At 42.1% G+C, this 12,316-nt stretch overlaps 1 protein-coding gene across 1 annotated transcript in view; it reads left to right on the top strand.

Moving 5' to 3' along the window:
- Positions 1 to 10,049, top strand: part of SLC9A6 (solute carrier family 9 member A6) — a 95,873-nt gene extending 85,824 nt beyond the window's left edge. The window contains exons 13-16 of the mRNA XM_033945742.1: positions 2,059 to 2,089; positions 5,118 to 5,197; positions 5,561 to 5,666; positions 6,216 to 10,049. Coding sequence (XP_033801633.1) covers positions 2,059 to 2,089; positions 5,118 to 5,197; positions 5,561 to 5,666; positions 6,216 to 6,488 — 490 coding nt within the window. The 3' untranslated portion in view covers positions 6,489 to 10,049. The remainder of the gene's footprint in view (positions 1 to 2,058; positions 2,090 to 5,117; positions 5,198 to 5,560; positions 5,667 to 6,215) is intronic.
- Positions 10,050 to 12,316: the final 2,267 nt, after the last annotated feature.

Here is a 12,316-nt window from a genome sequence, read left to right as displayed (position 1 = left end):
CAATTCTCTCTTTTCCTTCACTTTTCTTTAATTTTAACTGCCAAAATCTTAATAAAATTTGCCTGTCACAACAGAGCTAATCCTCTACCCAGCCATCTTCGTGCGCTGCAAAGTTCTCCTCTACACCTATCTTAATATTAAATCACACCATGCAGTGATCATTGGATGCCAGATGATCACCCAGTGTAACATCAGAAACACTCTTCCTATTTGTAAGTACTAAGTCCAATATGGCCCCATCCTGTGTGGGTTCCATTACCAACTGCTGGAGCAGGTCTTCTTGTAGAGAATCCAGGATCTCCCTAATTCTGAAAGACCCTGCAATAGGGATAACCCAATCAACATCTGGCATGTTAAAAATCTTGTAAGTGCCTGGTCACGTACTTGGGAGTTAAGTATACTTTTTTTTTTCTCCGGACCATTTGAAGTAGTTCCAAGATGTCAAGAAGATCATTAAGGAATGATTAAAGAGGGACTTTTTGAATAATGCAATCTTTTAAATCACACTAAGCCTTTCTTTAGAATGATATACATTTAATTTCTCCTTTTAATTATACGTTGATTACCCCCACCATTATTGTGGTCTAAGAAGGGGTTTAAGATTTGATTATATTGTAAGATTGTTTTTTCTTAATTTCCTGAAATTATTTTTCCTTCTCTGCGTTTGATGTAGCAAGATGTATTCTTGTGAAATTTAATTGAAAGTTATAAATAAATAAATTTTAAAAAATCACTTATTAGTAATACTTCCCCTTTTACAGCTATGTTTTGAATGTCTACTATTAAATCTCTGTCCATTTCTGTCTGGTGTGATATACAGGCTTCCTTCACATTGTACTGTAAATACATTTTCTATAACCTCTTTCCAGATTGACCCTCAGTGCCTCTTCCTTACCATGAAGATCCTACAATTATGTGGCTTTAATATGATTTTTAACGTATAATGCCACTCCCCCTCCTTTTCTTCCTATCCTGTCTTTCCTGAACGGATTAATATAGCCTGGTATAACTATATCCCATTACCACATCTCTGTGCTTGCCACTAAATTCAACTCGGCCTCTTCCATCAGAGCCTCTAGTCCCATACTTCGAGCATTAGTATGTACTGCTTTCCAGACATTGCTCCCTTGTCCCAGTTGTGTAGAGGTATTTAATGATTCACTTACCTGAGGGCTTATACTCACCTGGGAGGTTTGGATCACCTTGCCCCAACGATTCTAGTTTAAAGTCCTCTTCAGTAGGTTAGCTGCTGCTGAAGACACTTCTTCCCTTCTTTGATAGATGTTCACCATCCCTGCTCAGCAGCCCTTAGAAAATCATCTCATGGTCCAGGAAGCTGAAACGCTCTCTGACACCATCCATGCAGCCATTCATTCATCTCCAGGATGCAAGCTTGTCTGCCCTGGCCTTTACCCTTGACAGGAAGGATTGACAAGAATACCACCTGTGCACCTGACTGCTTCACCTTCTATCCCAAAACCACAGTCATTTTTGATACGTTTGGAGGGGTATCTAGCAGTATCATTAGTGCCAACATGAATGAGCAGCATCGGATAATAGACATTAGGCTTGATGAGTCTTTGCAAACTCTCCATAACATCTTGGATTTTGACACCAGGCAGACAGCATACCTCCCGGGACATCATGTGTGGTCTACAGATGGATGCCTCTGTACCCCTCAAAGGGAGTCGCCAACTACCACTACCTTACGCCTCCTAGTGGTCACAAATTTAGCAACTTTGGGGATACCAGCTCTGTTCAAGGACAGGTGGAATATCAGGAAATGAGGAGCAAGGGTTGAGGGAGGGGGGAGGGAACGTAGGGAAACTAGGTTGTAAGGGCCTAACTGAGTTTTTTGCCAGTATACTACCATACTTGGTATAGATTATGAAACATAAAAGTACCATTATTTGGCTCTCTTACATTTTGTTTGTTTTGGAAACCTTTAATAAATATAATTGAAAAAAATGTATATATTAGTTGCACAAGTTAGCTATAGGTGTAGAGCTTTCTATTGGGAGATTGTTCTAACAATGCCAATTTATTTTGTCCGATTAGGGTTGGTGTTGATGCTGATCAGGATCAGTTGGTAAGCATTGATTGTTTCTGTTTCTGGTTGCTGTATAAATTGTAGCTGTGTCATATTTTAGTGTGCTTAGTTCGTCATTAAGTGCAGCTGGAAATGGAGGTTCCTAGGAATGTGGGAGAAATGGACATATGAAGACAGAAGGGTTTTTTTTCTCAGAGGAAAAGCAGGTTGACAATATTCTTGCTGTTGGGTGACATCTGACAGAGCCTACCACATTAAATGCTCCCCAGCACTCCTTCTCAAAGCTTTTGGAAGTGGCCTCCCATACAGGCTTTTAAATAAATAAATTCCAAATTACCCAGCACTACAAGACACTGATGTCAGATGCTTCCAACCTAGGTTACCAGATCAGTCTCCTTGAGCTAAGAACTGTTTGGAAAGCTCTAAAGGCTTTCAAAGATAAGTTGGTGAACCCAAATTATTCTGATCCAAATTCACAATCAGGTTGTCAACAGGCAGGGAGGCACAGGTTCATACTTCCTATGTCAGGAAGTGGACAGGCTGTGGTGATGAGCCATTTGGAAAAGAAAAGCTATTATCTGGCAGACAGACTTGAGTCAGGTCATGTAACTGCACAAGTAGCCTTTGAACAAGGGCATTGCAAGGAAGATCTTTCTCCACTCACTCACTCCAACAACAAAATCCCTCAGTTCTGTTCCAGGCTGGGGTCCATAGCCTTGGATGTATTTCTCCTCAGTTGGGAAGGAGTTTTCAGTACATGCATCCTCCAAAGCCTCTAATAGCAAAAACCCTCCTGAAACTCAAGCAGGACCGGAAACCAGTGTGGTGCTATCCTGGCCACAGCAGATTTGGTTCCCTCTACTTCAAGGAGACTGAAATGCTTTCTGACCCTCATCACTCAAGATATGGCATCCCTTTTACACTCCAATTTCTAGTCTCTGGCCCTCGTGGTTTGGATGTTGGGATGTTAGAAGTGAACCACTTGGATCTACCAGGGGATTTCTCTCGTTCTATTTGATTCAAGTCCACTAGAAGATCATATGGTTTCAAGCAGAAAACATTTGCTGTCTGGTTTGAGGGCAGGGCCATAGATAGTTTCTCTTGTCCTACACAAAAGATGTTTGGATACATTCTTCACCTGTCTGAGTCAAATCTAAACCAGCTTTATAAGAGTTTACCTTAGTGCAGTTGGAGCATATCAATAATGAATAGAGCAGGGGTGTCAAATGTCAGTCCTCGAGGGCCGCAATTCAGTCGGGTTTTCAGGATTTCCCCAATTAATATGCATGAGATCTGTTGGCATACAATGAAAGCAGTGCATGCAAATAGATCTCATGCATATTTATTGGAGAAAACCTGACTGGATTGCAGCCCTCGAGGACCGACATTTGACACCCCTGGTATAGAGGATATAGACATCTGCTCAGCCTTTATTTGTTGATTCATGAGGGGCTTGCACTTTGCAGTGTCATGGGATCTCAATGTTGTCCGTATCCAGCTGATGAAAGCTCCTTTTCATGCCACTTCATACTTGTCATCTGAAGTGCCTGACCTGGCAGGTCTTGTTTATATGATGGTGGTCATTTCAACCCTCAGGGTCAATGAGCTCCAGGCCTTAGTACCAAAGTTTTACAACAACAGAGTGGTTTTGCACATGTATCCTAAGTTCCTTTCTAAAGTAGTGTTGCAATTCCATCTTAACCAATCAGTTGTTGTTTATTCATTCAATTTTCTATACCGTTCTGCCAGGGGAGCTCAGAATGGTTTACTTGAATTTATTCAGGTACTCAAGCATTTTTCCCTGTCTGTCCCAGTGGGCTTACAATCTATCTAATGTACCTGGGGCAACGGGAGATTAAGGGTCACAAGGAGTAGCGTGAGTTTGAACTCACAGCCTCAGGGTGCTGAGCCTGTAGCTTTAACCACGGCACCACACTCTCACGAATGGCTGTGAGGCAACTTCAGCTTTTATCCCAAGGCCTCATGCCATCAGGGTGAAAGCACATTTCATGCTCTGGACTGCAAGAGAGTGTTGGCCTTCTTTCTGGAGTAGGCTAAAGCCCATAGAAGGTAAAACCTAATTTTTGGTTGTTTGTTTTGTTTTATTCCAACAAGATGAGGGCTGCCATTGGTAAATAACACTCTTTTCAGTTGGCTTACAGTCTGCATATGCCTAAGCTGGGCTAACCCTAGAGCATCATGTTTCAGCTCACAACATCAGAGCCATGGCTGTATTGATTGCCTACCTGAGGTCAGCCTCCATAAAGGAGTTTTGCAGAGCTGCCACATGGACTTCAATCTATACATTTACCTCTTGAACAAGACTCCCAACATGACAGCTGGTTTGATCACACAGTCCTTCAGAATTCATTCAGGGTCTAGAATCCGAGTCCAACTCCACACCCATAGACCCATTTATTTTCTGTTCTAGGCTGTTAAATTGATAGTTATTTACTGTAGTTACTATGTAAGGTTTTGCCTGTTGCAGGCTTCTTTTCTCCTCTTATTTAAGACAACCTAGTAGCTTTGGATTTCCAGCAGTAAGAATATTGACCTCCTGTTTTTCCTTTGTGAAAGTAAAGTTCCTCATCTGTAGCAGGTGTTCTCTGAGGACAGCAGGATGAATATTCTTACTGCCCCACCCACCTTGCCAGTGAATTGAATTCTCTCAACTATTATGGTAGACTGAGCTGGTCCCAGGGACTATGGTAGGTAGGAAGACGTGCATGCATGGTAGACTGCTTTCAAAATCTTGGCGAAGGAAAGCCTGCTGTGAGCTCCATTGAATGAAGTCACCCAACAATAAGAATATTGTCTTGCTGTCCTTGGAGAACATTTGCTACCAGTGAGTAACTTTACTCTCTCTACCTTTCCATTTGAAATATGAGGACTGATTCATTTCTGCCACATTGAGAGAATTTCTGTGCTGGAGAACACAAATTCATCCAAGCATACTGGACAGTGTGGCCTCCCCTGCTACAGTTTATGGATTCCTGGTGATCACAGGCCTTTGAGAGAGAAAGAAGTGTGACTTTGCCTTTTTATCTCATTTATTGTTTTGTTTTAGGGTCTGCCTGAGAGTGAAAGACGGAGTACAAGAGCAGACAGTGCCTGGCTCTTCAGGCTATGGTACAACTTTGATCATAAGTATCCTTAATGGAAGTGAAATGGGGTGCTAATTTAAAAATTCTCTTCATGAATAACACAGGGCCTGGCATGAGCTTCCAGCTCAGTTCTTAACACCTGTCTTTGTTCTGAACCTGCTGATGGAAGGGATGCAGGGATGGTGGAGGCAGGACAGCTGTTCACGTCAGGATCAGCTGTTATAGAATCGAGGGCACCAACAGGTCAAACCCAGAGAAATCCAACAGAGGGACTTTGCTTATCAAGGCAGTAGATTAGGGCACATTGAGGGGGGGTGTGAAGGAGGAATGGGCAAGCCTTGAAAAGGGAAGAGGTACAAACAGCATCCTGATTGTCTTTTAAGGCTCTTTCCTTAGCCATCTGTAGCTATTTGAAGCCTTTGTTGACGCACAGTGGCCCACCTCTCACAACTACGCTTCCTAGTTGCTGTGGACCTGTTGCGAGATGTCTGACAAGTCCTCAGGCCTACGAGGTAAAAACAGTTGTAACAGATATGTCATCTTAAATTAATCTCTGCTTGTTCTCTTCTATCTGCTAGAATTCCTTTCCATACAGTATTATGCAAACATGAAGCAGGGACTATGGGAAATATATCTGCGCTCTTTATTACTGAGTTACAGATCCCCCCCCTTATAATACATTTAATATAATACCACAAGAAATCAAGATACCATACATTTCTGAAAATTAAACTACAGTTTTAAGTCTTAAACTATTATTCCCTTCCTCTCTTTATTTTACTAAAATAAAATGTATGTGTATACAGCTGCCCCAGAATATTCAGTATGTTTTAGCTTGCATGGGTTTTATTTAGTGCAGCAGTGTCCTTCTCTTTTGCATTTTTAGTTTGGCCCAGCCTCTATCAGAGCTCTGACAATAAGAGAGTTCTATCTTGCGAAGCAATGCAGGGACAGTCTTTAGCCCAGTGCTTATAGACCTCTTGTGCCACGGATGGCGACACTGACACTGCATTAGTTCACAGGGAGATTTGGATAACTCTAGGCATTTGTTTTCATTTTAGAACCAAGAGCAACTGAAGGATGACGACTCAGATCTTATCCTGAATGATGGAGATATTAGCCTGACATATGGAGATTCCACTGTGAACACAGATTCTGGGGCCTCGGGCATATCCAGAAGGGCTGGCGGAAACAGCACAGAAGACGCCCTGGACCGGGAGCTCACATTTGGAGACCATGAACTTGTCATTCGAGGAACACGTCTTGTCCTTCCCATGGATGACTCGGAACCTCCTTTAAACATTCAAAATAATGCAAGGCGTGGCCCTGTGTAAGGCTTATCTTCTCCGCTGTGGCTGTTCACAGTAATGTTTGCGTGTTATGATCATGAAGAAGTGTCTGCTACCTAAAATCTAATGCATGTCTCCGAATATTTAAGCTGTATAAATCTTTATTTATATGGCACAGGAAGACTGTACCTATTTATTTTGTGAGGCAGCTTGTAGTGAAGGACAAGCTCTCATGTCTCACCTTGAACGTAAATCTGGCTTATTGGAGTAGAGTGGAACTGTTTCATATGAGAAGCTGCGTGCATGCAGAGTTTAGAATTCGGTGTTTAGGTGATGGAGAGCTGCAACTGAGTATATTAAAGAAAAAAGCGCAATTCTATAACTCTGCGCCTGTAGCTACGTGGCATAATGTTTAACTGTAAAAGGGGGGGCATACACAAGAGTGAAGCATGGCAGAATGTGGGTGTGTATCATACTTATGCAGAAGTTATAGAACACTGTAATTTGCCTGCAATGCTTACTTGCCTGCTATAGACCTGGTGTAAGTGATCACACCTACATTTCACCATGCTGATGAAGGTTGGCACTTGTATTCTATAATGGAATCTGGGTGCACGTAGGCAGTATAGAATAGGTGCTCCCTGTGTTACATTGGAGTGCCCTTTTATAGAATTTCTGCGAGGAACCGATTTTTGTTTTTATTTTAATTAATGGTGGGTTGTTTTTTGTTTTGTTTTTTTAAATGAAAGATTAATTCTACCAACTATAGCAACGCTATGACCACCACGATTACAGAGCGAATCATCCGAATGTGGAACTCCTGGGCTCATCCCATGCTTGTCTGCTGTGGAGGAGGGGAGGGGGCATTTGTGTGCATACCCTATAGATGGGTGAATATGCGTGTGCTCTCACTGTAGGGACCTTATTTGAGCGCTAGATGTGGCTTGGAGGTAATTAATGAGTTGTGCTTAAGGGTTCATTGCCCCCACATGACACATGGACTGGGCCTTGATTAGTTTCCAGACAGTAGTCAAAAATGGTGTAGAAAGTTGGAAAGGAAGAGCAGCATTTTAAGCCCGTTTTGGTGCAAGCAGTTTCCTTTACCAATTTGGTATTGTAGGCCCCTGAGGCAGCCTGTTTAGGTGAAACTCAGCTGATTCGGGCATTGTTTTGATCCCTCCACTACTGTTGCTAATGTCTGCATTTGGAATACTCTTAGACCTTGGTCTCCTTGGTTTTTGACTAATGTCTGCCAGACTGGCTCTTGTTGACTGCCTGCCTATCTGTTTCTTGATTGGATTCCCACACAAATGAGGGTGTTATGGGTTTGGAGCAATTGTCAGACAGTAATATGCAAAGACAATAGGACATATGCCAAAAGGAAATCCCCCCCCTTTTTTTTTTTTCTTCTTCTTATTGTTTTGAATATCTAAGCAATCCTGATTTTTCCAGGGTCGGTGCTTCTATTAGGTGAACTAGGTAGTTGCCTGGTGCATCAAGATTCTGAGAGTGGCAAAAAGGTAGTGGGCAGTGGAGCAGGAAGTTTAAACACCCTTCCTCCCCTAGAAGCCAAACCCCAAGCCAGTGTATCATAAACTGTGTGCCTCCGGAGATTTCAGGTGTGCCGCGACACACTGGGGAGGAGGAGAGAGAGGCACCTGTGCCGGCTCTCGCAGTGAGAAACACATCCTGTAGGCAATCAGCCAGCACCTCTTCCCTGCTGGCACCCCCCCCCCACTGGTGGCTCAGGTCCCATCTGGAGGGCCTTCACACAAGCGTGGATGTCAATGTGATGACAACACACATGTGCATGATGTCATCACGGTGATGTCCGCGCACTTCTGGAGGCTTCAAGATGCAGCCACTACATTTAGTGTGCTGCAGCATTTTCCCCAGCGGCTCAGTCCCCAGATCTGATAAGTTTTCTCTGCACCATGGTGTCGTTCTTGTAATTATAAGCCTTGAGATCCCATGAGATCGCAGTTCATTTTGGGATCCTAGCTCATGTGGCAGAGGAAACTGATAACACAGGGGGCCAAGCTGGTAGAGGAAGTGTTTGAGCAAGGCATCTGAGAGAGGGAGAAAATTGCTCGAGATGAAAGGAGACTCTTGCATTAAGTAGAAAGAAATTCTAAAATGGGAAGGCAGGAGTTTGCAATGAGGAGTGGAGCTATAATTTTAAGATTCGTTTTTTAAAAAATTGTAAGAATCATCAAAATCTCTTCTTTTTTTGAGCAGCAGATCCCATTTTTCTGGGAATGTTTCTGGTATCACCATCTACTGCTTTTGGGCTCCTAGCCCAGTTGGAAGCTTCTGCAGCCCTGCTTGCTGTCATGTGTGGGCAATGTGCAGTGAGACTGAGGGGCCATTTATCAGTCATTAGTGTCTTTTATCTTGATCAGGCCTTCCCCGTCTCCAACCTAGATATTGTGGTGACGGTAGATTTGAGCACATTGGGGGTGTGAAGGAGGAATGGATAAGCCTTGAAAAGGAGAGAGGTACAGACAGCATCCTGATTTTCTTTTAAGGCTTTTGTCCTTAGCCATCTGTAGCTACCTTTTCTAGCCTAGCACAAAACTATTCTTAAAAAGGCCAGTATGTGTTGCAGCAACGTAATGCCTGGGGTTTTGCTCCCTCTGTTTGCAGCACTGCCCACCAAATGGGAAACTGATTTTATGTAGCTTTAGAACTCATGTCTCCTACATGACAGTGTGCACTACTACCGTGGGATTGATGGCCAGTCTCTTTTAAAGGCATTTATTTTTAAACTTGGGAGAAAATCACAGAATTATCCTTGATTTTCAGTCATTTTGGTTAACTGAAACTAGTGTGAGAAAAATATCATTTGCTGGGCAGATTGGCTTGAAATCCATCCTAATGTCTGTGTTGAATCTAGTAGAATCTATAAGGTCTTTTACCTTGTGTCCTCTTTATACCCATCTCTTCAAAAATGCTCTGAACAGCACCTATGCACCAAAGCTATTTACCTTTTTCCTACCTTTTTAATTATACTGACATTGCTCCTTTTCATTCCCAGACGGTGTGTCCTAGTGACTTAATAAACCCTTGCTGGCCTGAAGAGTGGCTCTTTTAAGGTGTCACTCAGCAACCAGCAGGGACCACCACAGTGTTAGCCACTGTTTATCCTTCTTACATTCCCAGGCTGGAGCTCACTACCGCTGTGATGTACCCAATCCTGATTGGCCCCAGTGGATGGAGAATCCAAACCCAGACCTTCTACACATTGACCTCGGTCAACAGAGTCAGCCTATTCAGCAGTGGTTAGTTGCTGTGTACTATACAAGTTACCACCTGTTCAAAGGATGTTTTCCCTACAGCCTGAGCATATAACCTATGTATTATGTCCTGGATTTTTTTTTTTTTTGGATGGGCACATCCCCTAGATCTTTGACTCACCTACTGTGACCTCGGATCCTGCCTTTTTTGGGGAGTCTTTAAACTATAGAGTTAGGATTTTGATGAGGAAATAGATATGATTTAAATTTTAAAAATAATCTCTTCCATTGCTTCAAATCCAGCCTCCAAATTTTTTCCTTGATGGTTCGTTCAGTTGGCATGTATCTGGTGTGAGACAGTGTGTCTTTTCACTATGGAAGGAAACCTTTACTTTCTTATTGGGAAATATTCTCTTGTACAATCTTTTGATTATGTTGGGTGATCCTTGTTTGCATGATGCCATAGAAAAGACAAGTTCAGCATCCTGCAACAGTTCCACTTTACAGCACAGAATTATTGCTGTCCTGGTACCCAGTGTATGTACAGTAGACTTGAGTTTGAATGTTTTTTTTTAGCAGTACATAGGAAAGAATGTAAATACTATTGAATTGGAGTTTATATGGTTATTGATCACAACATTGCACTTTATGTTCACAATCTCATTGGCATGCGGTGTGTTTTTATCAAAATTTCATTACTTTGTTCTTACGTTTGCTAGCTTTTAAAATCAGAAATGCATTACTTGTGAGCCATCCTTCTGTTTCCCCGTCGGAAGAAAGAGCGTAGAACAATTGACCAGGTCAATGTTTTGAATTGTGTGTTATAACGTAGTGGTGGGAATGGCTGTCGGTGCAATGAACATTTTAAGTAGTCCGTCTAGATTTTTTTTTCCGTAAAGATCAAAACAAAAAGCAAACCCTAGACAGCCTTTTGTATTTTATTTTTTGTAAGACATCTCCTTGTGTGTTTAATTTTTTCTCTGGTGAGAAGGTAATTTTGGGTCAAATCCTTGCAATAGCTTAGACCCATGATTAAAGAGAAATCCTTGCACTATGTTTTCAAAGAAAACACATTTTTGTAGGTCTGCGGTGAGCCTTCTGTCCCCCTCCCTCCCCCTCTTACAATTGAGTGGGTTAAATATATACAATATGGGCAGCTATGTGCCCATTTCTGGTAAAAGATGTGTTCCCTGGGCCAGCGCAATGTTCCTTGCACCCCGGCAATAGCAGGTCCAGCTTTTGCCACGGCCAGTTGTTTAAGTAGCTGCTTTTTTTTCCTGCTATGCAGGAATCTCTAGGAGAGAGCGCATTGTAAATAATGCCTGCAACCCTGTAACTTCATGTCTGGAATTCATTGTTTTATGTGCTGAATTTATTTGGTTTTGATTCACTAAAACATTTTCATTGACTATTTTTTTATGTTTTTAAAGGATATGTGCAGTGAGTAAATTTAAAAAAAAAATTGTGCTTTTCTCTTGTGCGCTGTTGGGTGACAAATTAATAAAAGCAAATATGTGTTGATTAAAACCTGTTTCCTAGGATATCTGAAAGTGCGGTGCTTTATGTGTCTTGTGTGTCTTTCTCTGGGGTCTGTTTTATAACTATTTTTCTTTATAACAGAAAATAAAATTTTCCAATAAAGCACATATATGTCGCATCGATTCAGACATACAATGGCAGAAACACATCAACATAAAGAGGAAAAAAAAAGCAGTAGCAATACCATGCTATTCACTTAAGAGGGCTCCACCACATCATACATGTTCAGTATTTATGAAGTCCACGAGTGGTTTCCAGGTCTGTAGAACTTTTTACCTATTCTGTTGTTCTGCTGTAGCATCTCATATTTACTAGTCAAGCATACTGAATTCCACCAAAGGTGTAATTCAACTTAGACCCATCTTTCCAGATTAATAAGACTGCAACACTAAAGCTATGAGAATGCAAGGACGAATCAAAAATTAAAGACAATTGTTAAATTTACGCAATAACTGGCAATAGAGCTTGCGAAATGCAACATATATACTTATACATTGTCTGTTGGATAGTTCGTCCATGCACACTGCAGCGCTTAGCCTTTAGCCACGAGGTCAGAAACATGGACGCTCCATTGCAAGATTGCACCATTGAAGAATGTGCAGTAGTGCGCTTTTTTGGGGCAAAGGGAGTGAAACTTGTGGAAACTCATGTTTGAAATTGGCTCGGTATGGGAAGTGGGAAGGACAGGTGTAACCAATGGTCATTTTGGTCGCCCATCAATATTGCACACACAAGAGCAGATTGACAGGGCAGATGCCTTGATTAGAGAAGAATGACGGATAAAGGTGTCTCATTTGGCTGAAATTTGGATATCAGCTATGGATCTGCATTTGCCATAATGCATGATGACTTGGGAACAGGAAAGTCTGTGCACGATGGGTTCCCAAACAGCTTACTGATCTGCACAAGCAACAGCGTGTGGAGGTTACAACCCAGTTCCTGAGAAGGTAAGAAGATCCGAATATTATGGAGAGAACTGTCACCAGTGATGAGACATGGGTGCATCACTGCGACCCGAGAGCAAAAGACAAAGCATGATGAAGTAAAGGAAGTGGTGTTCACCTGGCTTCGGGAGCAGCTGAAAAACTTCTCTACAAG

The sequence above is a fragment of the Geotrypetes seraphini genome, chromosome 5, assembly GCF_902459505.1.
Source record: "Geotrypetes seraphini chromosome 5, aGeoSer1.1, whole genome shotgun sequence".
Lineage (NCBI taxonomy): Eukaryota > Metazoa > Chordata > Amphibia > Gymnophiona > Dermophiidae > Geotrypetes > Geotrypetes seraphini.
The sequence above is the reverse complement of the archived record's forward strand: the minus strand, read 5'-3'. Positions and strand labels throughout refer to the sequence as shown.